The sequence below is a fragment of the Salvia miltiorrhiza genome, unplaced genomic scaffold, assembly GCF_028751815.1.
Source record: "Salvia miltiorrhiza cultivar Shanhuang (shh) unplaced genomic scaffold, IMPLAD_Smil_shh original_scaffold_428, whole genome shotgun sequence".
Classification (NCBI taxonomy): Eukaryota; Viridiplantae; Streptophyta; class Magnoliopsida; order Lamiales; family Lamiaceae; genus Salvia; species Salvia miltiorrhiza.
The window spans coordinates 43,895-63,785 of NW_026651546.1; the positions used below are offsets into that span (position 1 = coordinate 43,895).

The following is a 19,891-nucleotide window of genomic DNA, read 5'->3' on the forward strand; positions in this document are numbered from 1 at the left end:
ATGTTTGACTAATCGAGTTGCTTACTGCAGAATCAATTATGGCTTAAGTAATAATGCAGGCCACATGGATTTAGCAGACTGATACTCAAGTCAAGTATCAGTTGACATTCTTCCTCGGACTAAATCTCCTGATAAAAGAGGAAGCCACGCACTTTCAAGTACAGCCGCATTAAATGCAGAGATATTGAAGATCGTCCATTCTCTTAGTCTCTTAGGCAAATACTTTGTAATATCCAAAGTCTAAGTTTCCGATTACAGAAAGTCTACTCTCTGTAATCTAGTGGGTACTTTGAATCTCCTTTCAACTGAGCGAAAAGAGTGTTTGAGTAGAGAGGAGTTCAGACCAGTGTTCTGACTCCAAGAGATCTTAGCCCCCCGCTGGTAAAGGCATTGTTGTGTCTTAGCGTGCTAAGAGTGAGCGAGAAATCCAACCCAGAGTATTGGTACTGGAAATTATATTTTCAGTCTAAGGTTGGCTGTGCACCCGTAAGCACAAGCCCAGAGTGATAGTCAGTGTGTTTAACTGACCGTGGGCGTAGGAACTTGTTCCGAACCACATAAAAATCATTTGTCATTTATCGCTTTCAGTTTTACCTTCTTACCTGTGCACAAATTTGTTTATAACTGAAACTGATTAATTGCAAAGTGAAACTATAACCTGACAACGTGTTAATCAAAGGCTATTGCAAAAGTTAAATTTTCCTCTGCTAGTGTTATTAGTCTAACTGATAGATCTTCGGATAATCAGTAAGATTGATAACACTCCTCTGTTTCAAAGTCTGACTGAAGCCCTTTGTAGATATCAGTCAAAGCTCCGTCGCTTAACTGAAATTGTTTTTATTTGTTGACCTCAGTCAAACTCTTTCAGTATCAGTTGATACTATTTCAGTTATCTACAAGAGTTTTCATAAAATATCCAACAGGTGTATCCCCCCATACACCTGTTCTACAACCCTCCGGGACCCAACATCTTTAATTTGATACGTATATCAAATATATTATAATTAGCTGAATTTCATAATTTTAGAAAAGAAATAAAATAGAAAAATAAGAAGATAAAGAAAAAAATATACAAAAAATTAATTTATAAATAAACCATCAATTTCAATTGTCATATAATTTTAAAATTGATTTTAAAATTAAAATTACCTTTGTAATATATTATAGATTATAAATATTACGCAACATAAACCCAAATAGTCGAAAAAAATTCAACAATTTCAACTGCCCCCAAAAAGAATGTCTATCTTTCATACCCTTAAAGGTGCGATGTACTTGTACGACGCTTCAGAGAGTGCTAATACTATGTGATCATCGTTTAAACCAACCATGTAGGAGATCTGATACATACCTGTTCGATCACCAAATAACAATAGAATTAGGATGTGTTGTTTTTAATTGATAAATTTATAATGACAAAATAAGTGATAATATTTTTTTGTTTTAAATGCCTTATTTCTTTTCTCATTTTCTACAGAAGTGAATTTTATAATTTCTTATTCCTTTTTTTCACTTCAAGAAAGGGATACTATTATCCCTCTATTTTTGGTGCGATAATGTTATCTCTCCTTGAAGTGTAAAAGAGGAATGGAGTAATAAATACAATTATTTATGAAAGGAAGATTGTCATGTCGATCATATTCTTTGTTGCCACGTAGTTTGCTAGTAGGCACCCATCTTTGGGGATATTCTTCCATTAAGTCATCATCTCGATGATGCACTGCTCGACATTCATCGTCACCCTTCGCTCAAAGTTCTGGTATCTCTCTACTCGCTCTGCTAGGATATACCTCCTAGCGGCACTCTTCCCATGGGTCCTATGTGGTTGTGTTATCTATAACATAAGGCTCTAATCTGTAACTGATAGGGATAACTTAAAGCAAGTACTAAATGCAATCATAAATTTCAAACTAAGTTTAAACTACGGGAACTATCCTCCTAGATCGTGTATCTTAGTTTGGTTGTCTAGAGTTTCGACCATAAGCAACTTAGGGTTGTTTCTCTCTTGGACCTCAATTAACCTTGAGCATCATACTATACCTTACTCGTGATTGGTTAACCATAAATAACTTTGAGGATGCTACACTCCTTATAAAAGATAACTCATAATTTAACTTTGAATTTAAAAAAGCATTTATCACATACTTTGCATTCTCATAACTATGAGGGGATGCTTACCTACTTACAAAAAAAAAAAAAAAAAACAAACAAACTTATAACTGTAAGGGGATGCTTCACTCCTTATGCAAGAATACTCATAATTTATCTAAAATTATAATCATCCATTGCATACTGCTCATACTTGGCATTAACAACACAATTTCTTGACAAGTTACTTGAAAAAGTTGTACATGTTACTCTAGAATCGGGGCAGAGGAAGGCTAGTGTGGTCCTTTAGAGTTTCTGAAGAATCACTTGGGCTCAAGGGTATCCTTTTGAGCAACCCTTCTCTGATACCATCTTGTGACGACCCGACTTATCTAGGGGCCAACACGTGCACTATGGGTGCTTTAACTGAATTAGGTTAATCAGCGAAAATAATTAATCCTTCTAACTTTTCTAAAAACTTAGTTAATTAGTGGAAAATATTAACCGATACTCAGATCGATTGCTCAAACGAACCCTATCTGACGCGGAGTATGAAGACTGCGGTCAAATCTGGTTAACTCATAAAAAGGAAAATTGAGTGCTCGAGAGCAACTTAATTGGTCAATTTGTTTAACAAAATGACATTAGTTCTTAAATGCCATGCAGTGCATACTCAAAACCCTAGTTTAATAGGAGAATACTGGAGGTGAACTCATTTTAAGGACACGAGTTCAACCCGAGGGAAAACTAGTCAAGGATAACCTTGACCTTCTTGTACTGCTCGTGCTTTTAACCAACACCACCCTTGCCCTCCACTGCACACGGCTCCTCATCAATCCGTGAAAGATTTTTAGTGTAACAGCCCTGATTTTTTGGGAGGATAAGAAATGGGCTATGTGACGGGACTACTAAGTTTTACTTGAATAAAATGGGTAATGTGCCCTGAGGGTTGGGCATCATCTCATTAATAGAAAGATACGCCGTATTTAAATGATAACAAGTACGACATTATAACATAACTATTCTACCTATCAGGATCGGAAGTTCGAAGGTCTGAGACCAAGTCAACGTCTCATACTAAGCATATAATAGATGCGGAAAAGAATCGCTAGAAAAATGATGGAGAGTGAAATTCATATTAAAAAATACGAATAAAAGTATTAACATAGTTAAGCATCAGATAATATTCACTAAGTGAATTTCTTTCGGCGGAAGTAAACATAGTATTTCTTCAAAATCCACAACAACAACCCTTCCTCAGCGTCGCACGTCACCACCAGCTGCTCAATCTGCAAAAGGTTTTGAAAATATTTGCAGGGCTGAGTACTAGTGTACTCTGTGGGTTGAGCCATTTAAAATCATTTGAAAGCCATTTACTGAAAATATAGTTCATGCTTTAAATAGTATAACATAGAATGTTTTTAAAACGAGTCATTCCATGCATACTAAAATAATCTGAGTTCATCTTTTCCTGGCTCATCTATTAAGCGTGCTCTCTACAACTGGTTATCATCGAATCTCTCAAGACAACAGGTTCTGGGGTTCGTACACAATTCTGGTTAGCAGAGCTAACAAAGTTCTAGTTGGCGAAGCCAACAATGTTCTAGTAGAAGCAACCAATAGAGAGCAAAAGTATTTTAAGCATGAACCATCCACTTTAACATTTCATAAAAGTGAGCTTATTAGCTCGAACATACATTTCGTAAATAAAGCCTCACCTGTATAGACCAAGTCTGTCGTTTAAACTTAACTCTGAATCGAAATAGCAATCTCAATCCTCCTAATCCCCGATGCCTACAAGAAATCTATAATCTTAATAGGTCTCCTGAATCTAATCTTAACCTCATAGTGAAACGCTTAACATTCTATGATTCGCTTAGCCAGGTTTTCAAAATTTAATGAATAAATATTTAAAAATTAAATTTCTTGAGTTAAGGACACCAACAATATCCTTACTCATTTTTCTTCAATAATTGATTTTATAAATCGAACCAATTAAATCATAAATAATTTTATTTGCAAAATATATAATGCAAATAATTTCATGTTCAACTCATATAATAAGTAATTGTACTTAATATATGCACATAATATTATGCAATCATTCATTAAAACGATTAATTAATCAAACCTATATATAAGGTCTAATTAATAAATTAATTAGACTTAAGTAAATAATTAAATAAAATAAGTCCAATACTTTAAATTAAAAAGTAAGTCCAACAATTACATAAGGGCACCCATACTCTTTTATTTAAAAGAATTCGCAGCCCACATTATAAATAAACAATGGCCCTTTGTTAAAAGCCCAACACACACACACACATACAACACACAAACACACACACGCACACAGCTGCTACTGTGCAGCAGCCTCCCTTCTCCATCTTCTCTCTTCCGGCGGACGGCAGCAGCGCCGTCTTTCGGCCGCCGCCGTCGCCGCCACCCCTGAATTCCCTCTCCCTTACCCTTGCTCTCTCTTTCTTCCTCACCTCCCGACATGCACACTCACATACTGAAAAAGCTTCCGCCTCTCTCTAAATTTCCGGCGACAGCCACCACCACCATGGCCACCGCCGCGTGCTCGGCTCTGTCGACGGCAAGAGAGCCGTCGCCGCCACCGAGCCCACCGAAATCCCTCTTTGCTCGAGCTCCGGCGACTGCACCAGTGACAAGCCGCCGCTCCGTCTTCCTTCTTGGCGAGGGTGAGGCGCCGCCGCCTCCCCTTCATCTCGCTCTCTCTCGGGAATAAAAACACGCTATTAATTAAATAATCCTTTCCATCTCCCCCATGCTAAATTCAACACAAACAGTGAAGCATCGCCGAAGCCACCGACTTTCTTTCGTCTCTGGTGCTGCCGACTTCCCGAAATCCAGCACCCCCATCTCGAATCCACATATCCATAAACCAAAATCCCCAAAATTCCCAAATCCACAAAAGCAAAAAAACTAAGAATAATTCTATCTAAAGATCCTCCTCAAAAATAATGACGCTTGAGATCTCAGAGACTGCCCCGGATGCCATCGTGATGAAGGTCTTTTATCCTCGCGGTTGGAGATGAAAGTCCACCTCGTGAGCCATCTCCTTCGTGCTACTGTCGTCTGTGAGGAGAGGCAACATCTCCAAGACGTGGGTGGAGGAGGCGACGACATTGCGTAATAGAGAAGGCGGCGGCGGGGATAGTGCAGGGGCGGTGGAGGTCAGCAGCGGACAGATCTGGCTGTGGACGGCGGTGGACAAATCTGGCGGCGGAGAAATCTGGCTGGCCGACGGACGGCGGTGCCACTACTAGGGTTCAGACGGCGGTGGACGGCGGTGGCTGCGAGAGGGAAATGTGGGAGAGATGGGGAGAAAGAGAGACCGATGGGTGTGGAAAAGGAGAAGAGAGAGAGAGTAAAAGTGTATTGATTAAGAATTTTAATTAAGCCCTAATTATGGCCCAAAAAGGAAACAGACCATGTTACTTGGGACAGCTCAAAAATGAATACAAACTATAAATAATGGGCCGGAGGGAGTATATTTTATACATTTAAGAGTGTTTTTATTCTAGCCTTCCCTTATATATATATATATACTGAAAAGATGAAATGGATGCATATGCTGTATTTCTTGTTTTTATCTCTAAGAGAGTTGAGATGCTAACTGAGTTAAAGGTATAACCTTTCAGAATGAATCTGTTGAAACTTTGAAGTTGATTGATTGTTGGATTTGTGGTGAGGAAGAACTTGATGAATGCTCGTGTATAAACTTGGCCTTATGAAAATAACTTGGGTGGAATATGTGTGAAGGAGAGCTTGGCTGCATTCCATCTTGAATTGGCAGAGGACTTGCCTTAAGCGAAGGTGTGTTGGGAATTGAAAGTCTCTTTTAGGGTGGGCGGCTAGTATGTAGGGTTAGGGTATATAGGTAGGGCGGTTAGTTGATTGGACAATTAAAACTTCAGGGTTAAATTATAAATTTGTTAAAACCCGTGTCACTCTCAAATGGATACTAAAAGTTAGGATGGAGGGAGTAGTTCACATTGGTTTTTCACTGCATTAATTACCATTATTTTAATCTAATCACTAGGGTTTGTGTCCGGTTAATTGCAGGTCTATGCGAACTCTCTGTGTTTTGAAAACGCTAATTGTTGATGCAAAGGTAAAGGAAAATTGTAATTTAGGGTTTCGTTTAGTCCGTCTTTTCAATTTTCAGTCGCTTACAGTTAAATTTTCGTTTGATATTTTGTGATTCAAAATTTTGGAAGAATATTTTGGATTTCTTAGATGTTCTACACCACATGAGCTTTCAGCAACAAAGGGTAATCTATGGCATCTTTAGGAAGTTCCTATATTCTTTTAGCTTTACTTCGGATATTGCTGACTGAGAAATTGAGCCTATCATATAGCACCTTCTTTGGTGCAGTTGTCGTCTCTTTTCATTATGGTATTTGGTTTGTTGCATGAGATTGAGGCTTCTTTGGTGCATACTTTTAGGTAGTGGCTGCTTATCCCATTGCAACTATTTTTTTTATTAAAGTGAGGTTTATTATAAAAGAAAAAGAAATCCATTGAGAGCACAAAAACGCAGACTAAGGGTACGAATCTCGAAAGGAGATATGAAAACTAAAGAAATCTAAACCAAAATATGTAGACAAATCTTTTAAACTAGATGCTCTGTAGATCTGTTTTAATCTGGTCTCCATCTTGGATGATGAATCTTACGAAATATATTCAATATGTGACAAAAATAGATGAGTTAAAGGGGACTTCACTTAACATCTAATCAGGGCTCTTAACATGAACAAACTTTTAGGTAAATATTTGCAGTCAATTTACCGTGAAGCATATTGTAAATTGTTTGACGTAATAAGCACTTGTTGTATATCATAAGCCACAAATTTTTCAATTTCTCAGTCATTAATAATATATTTTTAAATGTAAATTTTCCCCAATTACTGTCATAGTAAATATATTTATGCAAATGTTGATTGGTTCCTGGTGTATCTTAGTCCTCTTCTTTAGGTATACATAGTAACTTTAATTTTAGTGATAGTAAATAAAGCAGCAGAGTCATATGATATCCCACATGTGCAGTTATTCAAGTGCCTAACTTTTATCATACATGTGGTTTTCTTGCAAATTTAATTTATTTTATAAGTACTATCAACATATATCAGAGCACCCGATGCGGGGTACTCGAGGAGAGGAGAGGGAGGGCGTCGAGGAGGGCGATGCAGCGTGGAGCTCCTCGAGGACTCCTCGAGTTATCGAGTATCCTCGAATGGGCGGAGGAGATGGCGCGTGCAATGCACGTGCCCAATTTAAAAAAAAAAGGAAAAATTCAAAAATTCGAATTATATTCGAATTTTGACTGCAGCTCCTCGGTTTCCGCACCTTTGACCGACCGTTTTCATTATTTTTTTTTCTCCTTCTTCTCTTCTTTAAAACACCCCACCTTCTTCCTTCTTCTCTTCACACCTCTTCTCCTTCTTCCTTCTTCTCTTCACACCTCTTCTTCTCCTACAATTTTCTCCGTCATGGATCCACACAACCCTTTCTATGATCCAAATTGATGCCCCGATCTCTCCTCCGATTATCATCCTGATATGGGAGGAATCAACTTGGAGGAGAGCCCGCCCGAGGAGGAACCGGTCAGTGCTCAGCAGAGTGTCTCCCCACCAAAGAAAGGCGGCCGGAGGAAGGAAATGGCCACCAAAATCAAGCACGACAAGGCCGCTAGGTACCGTCATACGTATGCTCCCGAGCATACGGATCTCATCGTCCAAATTTGGGCGGAGGAGACCAACGACTCGATCAGTGGGACGGATCAGAAGGGAGAGGCATATTGGGGCCGGATCCGCGAACGTGTGAACCCCATCCTCGGCGTCGACCTTCAGATCAAGCAACTTCAAGGCCACTGGTCCCGGGTGAGCGCGGATGTGCGTCTCTGGGAAGCTGTTTGGGTGGAGACGCACAACAATTGGACGTCCGGTCATTCGGATGATATGATTCGTGAAAAGGCCCAATCCATCTTCAAGGCTCGAAGCCCACACAGGGCCTCCTTCAATTTCTGGAACGCGTGGAGAGTTCTCCGGAACAATCCCAAGTTCAAGTCGATGTACCTCCTTGGAGACGTGCATGCCTCCAAGAGGACAAAGACTACGGAGGAGGGCGGCTTCACCACCTCGGCGTCGGGCGAGGAGATCTCTTCTGCCCGGCCCATTGGCAACAAGGCGGCGAAGGCGGCGGCCAAAGGGAAAGGGAAGGCAGCAGCGTCGCATACGAGCTCGGATCCTCCACCAGAAATTGTGGAGAGGTTGGATAGGAACGACGCGCAGATGAGGGCATTCACCGCCCAGTACCAGCGGATGAACGATATCCGGGAGAGGGAGCTCGATATGCAGCTCCTGAACACGGATACGACTCACATGACGGACGCACAACGTGCATTGCACGCGTCCATGGTCGCCGACGTGCTCAGGCGTCGTGGTCTATCCTAGGCTTTTAATTATGTGATTTTAATGATGTTTTAGGTTTTTTAAATTTTTATGTTTTTTTTTTTGGTGTTTTTAAATTTTTATGTATTTTTTTTATGTTTTAAGTAATTTTAAATTTTATGTTTAATCCAGTATTTAAATATGCAATTTAAATTATGCAATAAAATTTAAATGAAAAACATAAAATCAAAACTAATATTATCAAGTAGGCTATCAAGGAACCTCAATGCAGCACTACATACTCAATAACACAAACACTATCAAGTAGGCTATCAAGGAGACTATCAAGGAGGTCCCAATGCGGATGCTCTTATTACGCAAAGTAAAATAATCAGGCTGTCTGTTTGTTATTGTGAACATGGTTCATATTACATGGCACTAAAAAAAGAGATTTGTAGTGATATTGCCAACATACTTTTCAATCAGTATAATGATTCTTAGGTATTGCCCCAATAAGTCCAAGAAAATGCTACATTAGTTTTTATTGAAGTTTGATGATTTCACTTGAAATAATATAAAGCAGTGTTGGCCTAACGATAACTTGGATTTTAATATTTTCAGACTCTTCTTAATCCACGTGTAACCCCCTCCCCCCCCCCTCTCGACAATGTTGTGCTTTTTTTTTTTGATCTGGAATAAATATTTCATTAGGTCCTGTTAAGGTGAGCACAAGTTGATGACTTGCTACCTAGGAACTATAGGTCTCATCTCAAGATATCATGATCTCAGTCTACAATATCCATCGCTCTGCAGAGGTATGTTTTCCCCAAATTTCAAAAGGTAAATTCTATGCTGAGCGTTGCGCAATTGAGGAAGGTGCGCATCGACCTTAAAATTTTAACACGTGTCTACCCCTGTATTTTTATATATCGGTTGAGCATCGGTATCGTTTTAACTTCGGTTCGAGTGATATACACGCGATTTAGAGAGGTGTTTCATTTCTTTTGTCTTTCCATTAATTACACACCCAAAATATAATTACACACCCAAAATATCATACTTTTTCATTTTCATAGTACCATCATCGACGAGATTCAGACTCACGACCAGTGATTACTACTGTAGGAGGGAGAAGCATATCTACATCTTCCCCATCTTTTGTCGCTCTAAAATCTTATTTTATTTTCTTTTTCTTCTTAATTCTACTGTAAGAGGGAGAAGCATGGCGTCGATAAGAATCCTTCATCTTCATCCCTTCAGTTATTTCTATTTTCATGGCAATAATGATCCGGTGGAGTAATGTGTACTTCTAAAGTCTTAACCTTCGCACACAATACACAACTTGTCGTTGATTTATTACTGTGATTTTGAGAGAAGGAGAAACTGGTGAGCTTTTTGCGAAGATAAAACATTTGCTGTGAGTTGGATTCTAGAAAGAGAAGTTAGGAGAGAGAGAGAGATACGGCTTCATTGATTTTTTGCAGAGAAGTCAAGAGATAGAAAATAGATGCAGATGATGATGCGTTGAAGAAGATAAGCAAAAGAGGAGAGAGGATATGATAAGTGGATGACAACTTGATTCACAAAAAAAATATATTAAAAAATAAACACAATACCTCCATGGGCCAACCATTACCCCAGCCGCCCCAACCCAAAACCCACCCCCACCGCCCCAAACCAAAACCAAAAGACAAACTTCTCCATAGCAGCCATTTTCGTCTTCTCCAAAGCTTTAAAAATATGATAATTATTTTTTTTGTATTTTATGCGCGCATCAAACGCACGCAATACCCAAATTCCGCCTTTCGACCCGAGGTGATGAATCGTACCGGGGTCGCATCGCCGCGGCTCTCCAGCGCGCGGTGCGCCGTGTTGCTGTCGCCTCTCCATTGGAGATGCTCTCACCCACCTCTCAAAAAAAATTATAAAAAATTAAGCTATCATCCAGTTTTCATTTTCTCTTGGTCTCTCCTCTTTAACTTACCTTCTACGCACCATTTGTATCCATTTTATCTCTCCAGAAAATTAATGGATCTTTTTTTGGTGGAAGTCCCCTAAGAAAAAAAGAAATTGGTGGAAGAAGTTTGAATCATGTCGACAAGATGAAGATGGGGAAGTCTGATACTAGTATTTTATTTGTGAAATTGGTGGAAGTCCCCTAAAAAGAAGAAATTGGTGGAAGAAAAAGAAACGACACTCTCTTTTAAATCGCGTGTGCATCAGTCGAACCGGCTTCAAAATCAACCGATATGTATAAATATAAGGGTAGACAAGTGTTACAATACTAAGGGCCTGCGCAGCGTTCTTAATTGCGGACGGCGCATCATAGACACACCCATTTCAAAAGGAACATATAGAAGCTGATTTGAAGCTGACTGAATGATCTAATCAATTCTTTCAAATCTAGTGATCTTTTGCATCCCTAGTAAGCTAGGCTATTTTAGATTGAGAGGTGCAGGTGTTTCTAACTGTTGAAAATTGTGTTCTTTTGATTCCCCCATTGTAATACATATATGATCCCTTCATCTTATATTCTGGTGCATTAAGCAATTATTTGTATTTGTTGTTGGATTTATTGATAAATAGATTGTCGTGTATTTGTTGTTGGATTTATTGATAAATAGATTATCATGACAAGGTGCGTAAAAAATATAAATAGAAATTTATAAAAATTCAAGGATTGCCAAGAGAATAAATATCTCGATTTTTTTTTAATAGAAATGTTTGCAAATTACCGAGACAGAATAACTGAGGGATTTTTCCCTCGGTAAAATTGATACATTAGCTGACACCTACACCTGACGTACAGTTAGCGAGGTCGTTTCTCCTCGGTAAATCCCTCGATAAATTTTACCGACATTGAAATTAATGACGGTATTGTTTAATCGGTGATCTCTCGGTAATCTATTTTACCGAGGGGAATTATATATTTACGAATAAAAATTTTTGTTGGTAAAAAATTACTCTCTCCGTCCACCAATTCATGTCCAAGGGAGAGGGGCACCGATTTTAAGAAGAAAATGTATTGTTTATTTGTTGAGTGGAGAAAGATGCACGACTTTTAATAAAAAGTTATTTATATGTTTAGGAAATAGTTATTAAAAATGGGTAGGACACGAATTGGTGAACATACCAAAACGGAAATTAGGACACAAATTGATGGACGAAGGAAGTATTTTTTTGTTGGGTTATATCCCCTACACCAGTACGCACTCGCTCGGGGTCAACATGTTAAAATATTATTTCCCTTTTATTTTTACACATTATAATTTGATCTAAAATTATACTCTCTATATTCAAGAAAACTTCGCCACATTATAAAATACACAAATTTTAATAAAATAGTCGATAGTCTTACCAAGCTCACAGTAATTAGCGTAAACGGCATTATTCACAACTCCAAACCGATTCAACTCGTGCTCTCGAACTTGTAGTTCCATTTCGTGAAACCCAATCATCCTGCCAACCACCAAAAACCACACGTACAAACTTAAACCATGCAGATATATCAACTATTGCATATTTTTAACATGAAACCTCGGTGTAATTAATGATCGAGTGTTAGTATATCGGTTAAATTTTTTAATAACAGAACATTAAAATAGAAAAAATAAAAAAAAATAATACGAAAAATTATAAAATAAAATATAATATTAACTACGGAATATTCCATCGTTAACTTTATCAACGAATAGATCTTGACGATGGGTTCGATGATTTAACGACGAAAATGTTCATTTTTAATGACAATTTTTTTTGTAGTGTTATAGTATGTGTCAGTTCCGTACCCTTTGGCACCCCTACTGTTATCAGAAGCAAGACGACGACATCTCCTCCACAGTGCTGGCGGCTGATAGGCAGTAACGACGGCGGGGAAGCTAAGTGGAGTGTGTGTGGTGGTGATGTGAGTAAAAGGGTGGTGCAACATCATCTTGTTTAGTTGATCAAGATATATATATGTACAGTCTAAAACTATATATATATATACATGCAACATTTTCATATGTTGCGTCGAGTATTTAACTATAATTTAGGCACATTAATTATTTGGATGAGATATGATTTTCCCATATATATTTATGTCGCTAGTGTAATTAATGAGGTTTGGTTTTTCCTATTATATATTTATGCTGCTATAGCCTACTCTTAGTGCTAAATGCATCTTGTGCTACTCTATCTAAATTAGCATGCATCACGCCATCACAATCTATTAAAATTAATTAAATACTTGTATTTGCATAGCAATCCACGCAAAAAAAAATATACTCCTTTTTATAAATAAAATAGAAATTAACTCATATAAAAAATTAAAAATATAATAAAAATATAATTTTAATATATTTTAGCTGATTAAAGAAAGAAAGAAAAAAAAGAAATCGCAATAAAAACATTTGATGTAATAAAAAAGCAGAAAGAATTAAAAAAAAAAGAAGCTAAAATAAGGAAAAGTGAAAATGAAAATAGAAAAGATTTGAAAAATCGACTTATATATTCTAAAAAAGAGGAGAGAAGAAAGATTTTTTAAGTTTTAACCTGTAAACCAAATATAACTTTTGACGTTTTAAATCCAATACTCACGCGAACTATGTCAAATTAAAACTCTTAACATAATCTTTAATTTTATATACATATCAAATATTTTATAATATTTTTTTTCATAATATTAGGAAGGAAATAAAAATTAAAAAATAAGGAGATAAAGAAAAAATGAAATAAAAAGAAAATTATAAGTTGCACTCTTTAATTCACGGATGAATAAAATAAAAAAAAATAAAATATAGGATACAAATCAACCTTCAAAATGTCTAATTACAATATTATCACTCAATTTTGAAATTGATTTGAAATTAAAAGTTGTCTTTTTAATAGATTATAGATGTGCAAACCATTAGAGCATCCGCAGTCGTGAGCCTCGGGCTCTTAAGTGGTGTCCACCATTTAAAAGCCTCTTCTCTGGCTTTTAAATTTTATTTTTTATTTTTACTATATTTCTAAATTAAATTAAACATTGAATTTAACAACATAAAATTTTCATTAATTAAAAATAAAATTCAGCATTAAATTAATTAAAAACTAAAATTACATTAAAATAAAAATAAAATCCAACATTAATTAAAAATTAAAACAACATTAAAATAAAATTTAGAATACTAAAAATTCACCATCCTCAGCGACGGCGAATTTCTACAACCATGTTTTGGTGAAACTTCAAATTTGTGTGAAAATAAGGTTCAAGAATATTGTAGTATTTATAGAAGAGGAATAAGGAATAAAAAAAAAAGGAAAATGAAAAATGTCGTTCGATGCAATGACTCTTTCACAAAATCAAAAAATAAAAATTAAAGCACTTCGGCTCGACTCTCAGAGTTTTCAATATATATATCAATATATATATATATATATATATATATATATATATATATATATATTTAATTTATGCTGTTTTTCTATTGGACTGTGAGTGAAGCTCACGCGTCCCTCTCTCTCTCTCTCTCTTCTTCGTGCTCGGTGGGCTCTGAAGAGCCGCGCCTCGCACCACTTCGGCTCGCCAGCGGCATGGCAGGGGGCTCACGCGAGATGGGCGCGAGCCACGCAGATACTCTTACCTTCCTTCATTTATAACTCTATCTAAGTGCAAATAAATAAATAAATTATTAATTAACTCCCTTAAATTAACAATTTCAGTCTTCTTGCATTCCTTGATTCCTTGAAGATTTAATTAGTTTTTTAATTTATTTTTCTACATTTGTTTTTAAATTTTCAGAGTTGTTTATCAATTTCTAATTCATGGGGGTTCGTTTAAATTTTTGGTTTTTCCGTTTTACTTCTTTGATTTATCTTTTTTTGTTTTCATGTTCTATTTCTAATTTTTTGGTTTTGTTGTGTATATCACTTTGTGGATTATTTTTAAAATTAGATCAATATCTGGTTTGTTTTCATGTTCTATTTCTAATTCCCACTATTTCTTTAAGGGTGCATTCATTTTCTTTAAATCCTTTAAATCCTTCATTTCTTTTTTCATATTTCCTACTTGACCCTTAATCATTCCTCATTTACACTACAAAGGAGGGATAATATTTTAGGTGCAACTGAAGCATAAAGGTAAAGGTGCTATTTCAGTACTATTAATATTTTTTTGGAGTACTAATAGGTGCTACTGAAATCCTAATAAGTGCTACTTTTATTTTTTATTTTTTTTTTATTTTAGAAAACTTTTCAATCTTTTTTGGAGTACTATTTTAGTTATCCTGCTGGTAGCCTGAGGCCCTAAAGTATGTCATATCATATTAGGGTGGATAATCTCATGTGTAGCATTAATGCATTATAACCATATAATATTACAAATTTTGTCCTAATTCCATTTTTTCGTTGGAAATTTAGATGATTCAAGGACTAAAAATGCAATTAATACCGCAGTCGTATTCCCAATTAGATTAAAGCAAAAATCTATAATATATTCAAAAGATAATTTTTAATTTAAAATTAATTTCAAAATTAAATGATAATTTTGTAATTATAATAAAATTAAATATTTATCTATAAATATTTCCTCCGTCCCATAAATAATGGCATGTTTTCCTTTTTGGGTTGTCCTACAAATAATGGCTTATTTCCTTTTTAGGTTATAATTAACACTTAATTAAAAATTTTAATTATGCCAACAAAATCTTAATTATTTCACCCCCTCCATTCCAATTCCACCGCCTCCCATCTCCCATCTCACGCTACCGCCTCCATCTTTTCAATTCCACCATCTCTCATCTCGCCGGTTCCACCCACCGCCGTCGCCCTTCATCGGTTCGCTCGCCTCAACCCTCCGGCGAAGGCGCAACTCGCCGGACTTGTAGCAGTAGCAGCAGCGAAGGCTAAGGCGGCAGCGCCTCTTTTCTCTCTACCCGCCTCCACCCTCACCTTCTCCACCTGAACCGCCTTCTCCTCCGCCAGCTTCTCCTCCATTAGCCTTCCCTCCGCTGGTCGCCGGAGTTCTCTCCTCCGCCGCCTTCTTCCACCAACAATCACTGAACCTCTCCTTCAACCGCAAAACCCTAGATCCCTCAAACCTAGAAACTCTAGCGCTGCCGCCTTCACCGTTCAGAAACTCTAGCGCCGCTCCAACGCCTCCGCCATCCTCAACACTCGCTCGTCTCCATTGTCTTCTGTTGCGCCGCCTTCACTGAAAATCCCCTCCGTCGGCCAAGCAAACGCTGCACTCTGCGTCGAGATCCACGCTCGCCTCCACTCTCCCCTTTAATCTTCAGAAATTAGGTTGCTTGACAGAGCAGGGGGAGGGAGAGAAACCAGGATAAAAATTAGGGCTACTCCAGATCGCTCGCCTCCGGATCTGCGACATCTCCTCCACTTCCGTTGGATCTTCGCCGCCTCTTCCGGCTCTGTGAAAAATCGAAGAACAGAGGCTCTACCTCCTTCACCTTCTTTTGTTGAATTTTTGATTTTTTATTGTGTGAAAGATGGATTTCTTGAATCAATTGAAGAACAGAGGCTCTACCGCCTCTGGCTCTGTTGATTTTTTTTTTTGATTTGTCTTCTGTGAATCGATTAATTTTTGTTCGGATATGTGGATGGATCCATTGTTATTTGAAATATTTGTAGATGGATTTGGGGGTGGGGAGAGACGACGAGGTGAAGGAAAGTCGGTGGCGCCGCCGGCCTCGCCGGTGATGAGAGCGCCGACGGCAGCAGCATAATTTTAGATGAAAAGATTTTCTTTTATTAACAATATTTAAAATTAATTAACCATAGCATTAAAGATGTGAGCCATACAACTTATCTATTAATATAAGTCTCCTTAATTCCCGTGCCGAAAAGAAACGGACCATTAATTGTGGGACAGAGGGAGTATATTTTGCTTTTATTTTCCTTTTTTAAATTCTTATTTTTTTTTTATTTTATGTTTTTCTAAAATTGTGAAATTTTCGACTAACTATAAAATATTTAATATGTATATCAAATTAAATATCATGATAAATCTTTAATTTGATATATTTAATGTAAATATTTGATTTTGAATGCAAAAAATATTTTTAAAACTTACATTAAAAAAAAATCTCTCTCCTCTCTCATCATTGTTTTGAAAATAAATCTATTTTTTATTTCTTTTTCATTTATATTTTTTTAGATTTTCATAATATCAATTTTATTATTATGAATTGTTCTTTTTTTTTTTTTGCAATATTCAGTTAAAATAAATTCATTTAAAATAAAATATAATTATATTTATTATATTTATATATATAATAAGTGAGTTTTATCAATTTAATATAAATAGGAAAAATATAAAAACGTTTCTTCTCTCTTTCCTATAATTTTAGTATTTATTTTCTTAAAAATATGTGCAGTAATTTTTTTTATGAAACTAAAGTCACTGAAATAAAATTAAACATATATGAAAATGATGAAAATAGATATAAGATATGAAAAAATATGTAAATGCATTATAATGTTGCGTATATCAATATCTATATCTATATATAAAAACAACTTTGATTTTTCGAGGCTCGGCCCTTAGTCTGCTTTTTTGTGCTTTCAAGGCTTTTTAGGTTTTCTTTTCCTTTTTCAATAAAATCGTTATTTAATTTATTTTTAAAAATTATTTTTATGAAATACTCCCTCCATCCCGCTATTGTTGGCCACATTCTTTTCGGCACGGAGATTAAGAAATTAAGTGTTATGTTTTAATTGAGTGTGGCCCACCAAAATTAGTGAGTAATTTTGGCCTTTTTAGAAAGTGGCCAACAATTGTTGACTTAATTAGTGAGTAGTTGTTGACTTAATTAAAGTAAACTTGGCTATTTTTAGAAAGTGGCCAATAATAGTGGGACAAACCAAAAAGGAAATGTGGCCAACAATATTGGGACGGAGGGAGTAATAATTTTGTATTTCACTACTGTATTACTCTATTCTTTTTGTAGTACAACCATGAATGTTGCATAAAGACAAGTGGGGACACTTCAGGGGATTGAAAAAGCTCTCTCGATGGATGCTCTAGGGTTTCCGACTTAACTAGCCTGGCCGCCGCTGCCCTTCCCCGGTGACATGGCTGCTACCTCTCACAGCCTTCTCTCCGACACCCCCTTTACGCACCCCTGCCAAGCCTCTCTACCCCCGACAACTAGCAGCATCCCCACCTCGAATAGGTTTCCCAAAATTTCCACGAACTATGACTCTGGTTGTACGAGAACTCATGCCACGCTTCCGCATCAACAGCCCGCTGTGGGTACTGATCCCCGCAATTTGCCAATTGATCGGGATTTGGTGATTTCGGCTCCATCCGACACTGTGCCGCTGCCGGACGCTAACCCTAAAAACTTTAAGGCTGCCGTCCAAGGCAAGCACATTCCTAAATCTCCTGAGGTTTTCATACATGGCCTCAAAACAGTCCATCCCACCATGATCAATGGCCAACGGTGTGTGGAGATGCCAGAATCTCTCTATCAGGAACGAATGCAATCTTACACTTTTGCGCTCCACGCTAGGCTGGTACTTCGCAAAGGTGACCCCTCCCCGTTTTGCGGCTGATATTCACGACGAGCTTGTTGGTTTTAGGCAGCTCTCACTCCCCCTGCGTGTAATCCCCTTGGGTCGTGGTTTCTTCACTCTCATCCTATCGTCTATGGATGACTACGCTAAAGCTAAGTTAAACTCTTCCTTGAAACTTCGTCATGGCTTACTTTCGATTAAAGATTGGTCTCCGAAGTTTGATCCCTACAAGCAAAATTCCTCCCTGGTGCAGGTTTGGACCCGCATATACTATCTTCCTCACGATTTTTGGCACCCAAAATTTCTCACTGGAATTGCCCATGCCATCGGTACACCCATTAAGATGGATGGTCCGACTTTTAATAGAGACGTGCGACATTTTGCCCGAATCTTAATCGAGATAGACATTTCTCAAGAACTCATATACACTATTCCGATAAGTCGTGGCGCGGATTGCTTCGATATTAAATTTAGTGAAGAAAACTTGCCGTATTTTTGTGGTATATGCCATATGGTTGGTCATTCGGTTACACACTGTCGTCGTCGCCCAAAGGTTGATAATGCTGCTGAATCTCCTCCTGAATCGGCTGACAAGAGCAATGATAAGGGAGATGACTCCACTTTGGTCAATAGAAGCAAGAAAAATAATTCACAGGCATGGGAAAGTACAGGCCAATCTCGGGATCACGCCCATGGGACTGATCATTTGGCTAAGGGAGACCATCAACAAACTTCTGGGGGTCATATTGCTGGGGGCCTTGGCGAAGAGGGGAATTCCATGTCGAGGCCGGACATCTTGGAATCGATACTTCGTAAGGCTCCGGTGGGATGGGAACAACCTACAGGGAATAATGCTAGCTCTTCTGCTTCGGTTATTAGTGATGCCATTGCCTCTAGAAACTCTTTTGGAGTTTTAGAGGATATCACGGAGGGGGATGTAGCTGATAATGCTACGGAGGCTAATCAAGCCCAGAAAGTTGTCATAGATTCTCATGATTCTTCTTTTAATAGTGGAACTCTGATTCAGGAATTTTCCCAAACACTTGGGGTGCTTCCTGCTAGTGATTTGGCTATAGCTCCTCTAACGACCACTTCATGCTCGGAGTCTAAATTTGGGACCCCCAATGGGGTGGCTAAGGGGTCCAGTTCGAATGCCACTGTCGTTGATGCTCAGTGTGAGTCATAGGATGGGACGCTACCTTCTTCGGCGATTGCTCGCGACCGAGGGCGTCCGAAGGGTGTTACCAGGAAGGGAAGGATTTCTGATTCCTCTATAAAGCACTGGCTCCGGCATATAATCAAGAATGGTATGTCTTCGAATATCCAAAAGGCAGCGGGCAATGCTGATGGGGCCGTACAGGGCGCAGCTCTTGACACTTCGTTGCCGGTGGAGTTTTTGAATAAAGAGAAACAGGCTCAGGTTGGAGGGGCATTTCTGCAAAATTTCGTGATTCATTCTTCTTCCTACGCAGCTCGATCCATGTCGGCTGTGGTCTCTAAAAGATGGGGAGATATGGTGGACGATGAAGATTCTTTGGACGAGGACGACACTTTACATTTTTCCTCATAGTCTTGGTTTGTTTGTTACCCGTTGTCTCTTGCGGGTGTTTCTAATTTGATTTTGTTTTGCTTTTAGACGGATCCTTGGTGACCCGGCCCTTATTTTGCGTCTGTGCTCTCATGGCTTTTTAGGTCCTGTTTTTTCTTTTTCTTTTTTAATAAAATTTCTATTTCAGCATGAATGTTGCATAAAATTAAATATTTTAAAATTTATTATATTTAGATTTTTTAAATTTAATTATATATATATATATATATATATATATATATATATATATATGTTATTTTAATGATAATATTACCGTACAAGGGCCACTCTAATTTTA

At 37.5% G+C, this 19,891-nt stretch overlaps 2 protein-coding genes across 2 annotated transcripts in view; one reads left to right on the forward strand and one right to left on the reverse strand.

Moving 5' to 3' along the window:
• LOC131004571 (acyl-acyl carrier protein thioesterase ATL3, chloroplastic-like) overlaps positions 1 to 12,535 on the reverse strand; it is a 29,757-nt gene extending 17,222 nt beyond the window's left edge. The window contains exons 1-3 of the mRNA XM_057931279.1: positions 12,296 to 12,535; positions 11,866 to 11,966; positions 1,257 to 1,351 (exon numbers count right to left, since the gene is read on the reverse strand). Of these exons, the coding sequence (XP_057787262.1) occupies positions 1,257 to 1,351; positions 11,866 to 11,966; positions 12,296 to 12,510 (411 nt within the window). The 5' untranslated portion in view covers positions 12,511 to 12,535. The remainder of the gene's footprint in view (positions 1 to 1,256; positions 1,352 to 11,865; positions 11,967 to 12,295) is intronic.
• Positions 12,536 to 17,922: 5,387 nt separating this feature from the next.
• On the forward strand, positions 17,923 to 19,191 carry LOC131004574 (uncharacterized). The gene has a single exon (XM_057931281.1). It carries the CDS (start codon positions 17,923 to 17,925, stop codon positions 19,189 to 19,191), a length of 1,269 nt encoding a protein of 422 aa, XP_057787264.1.
• The last annotated feature ends 700 nt before the right edge of the window (positions 19,192 to 19,891 follow it).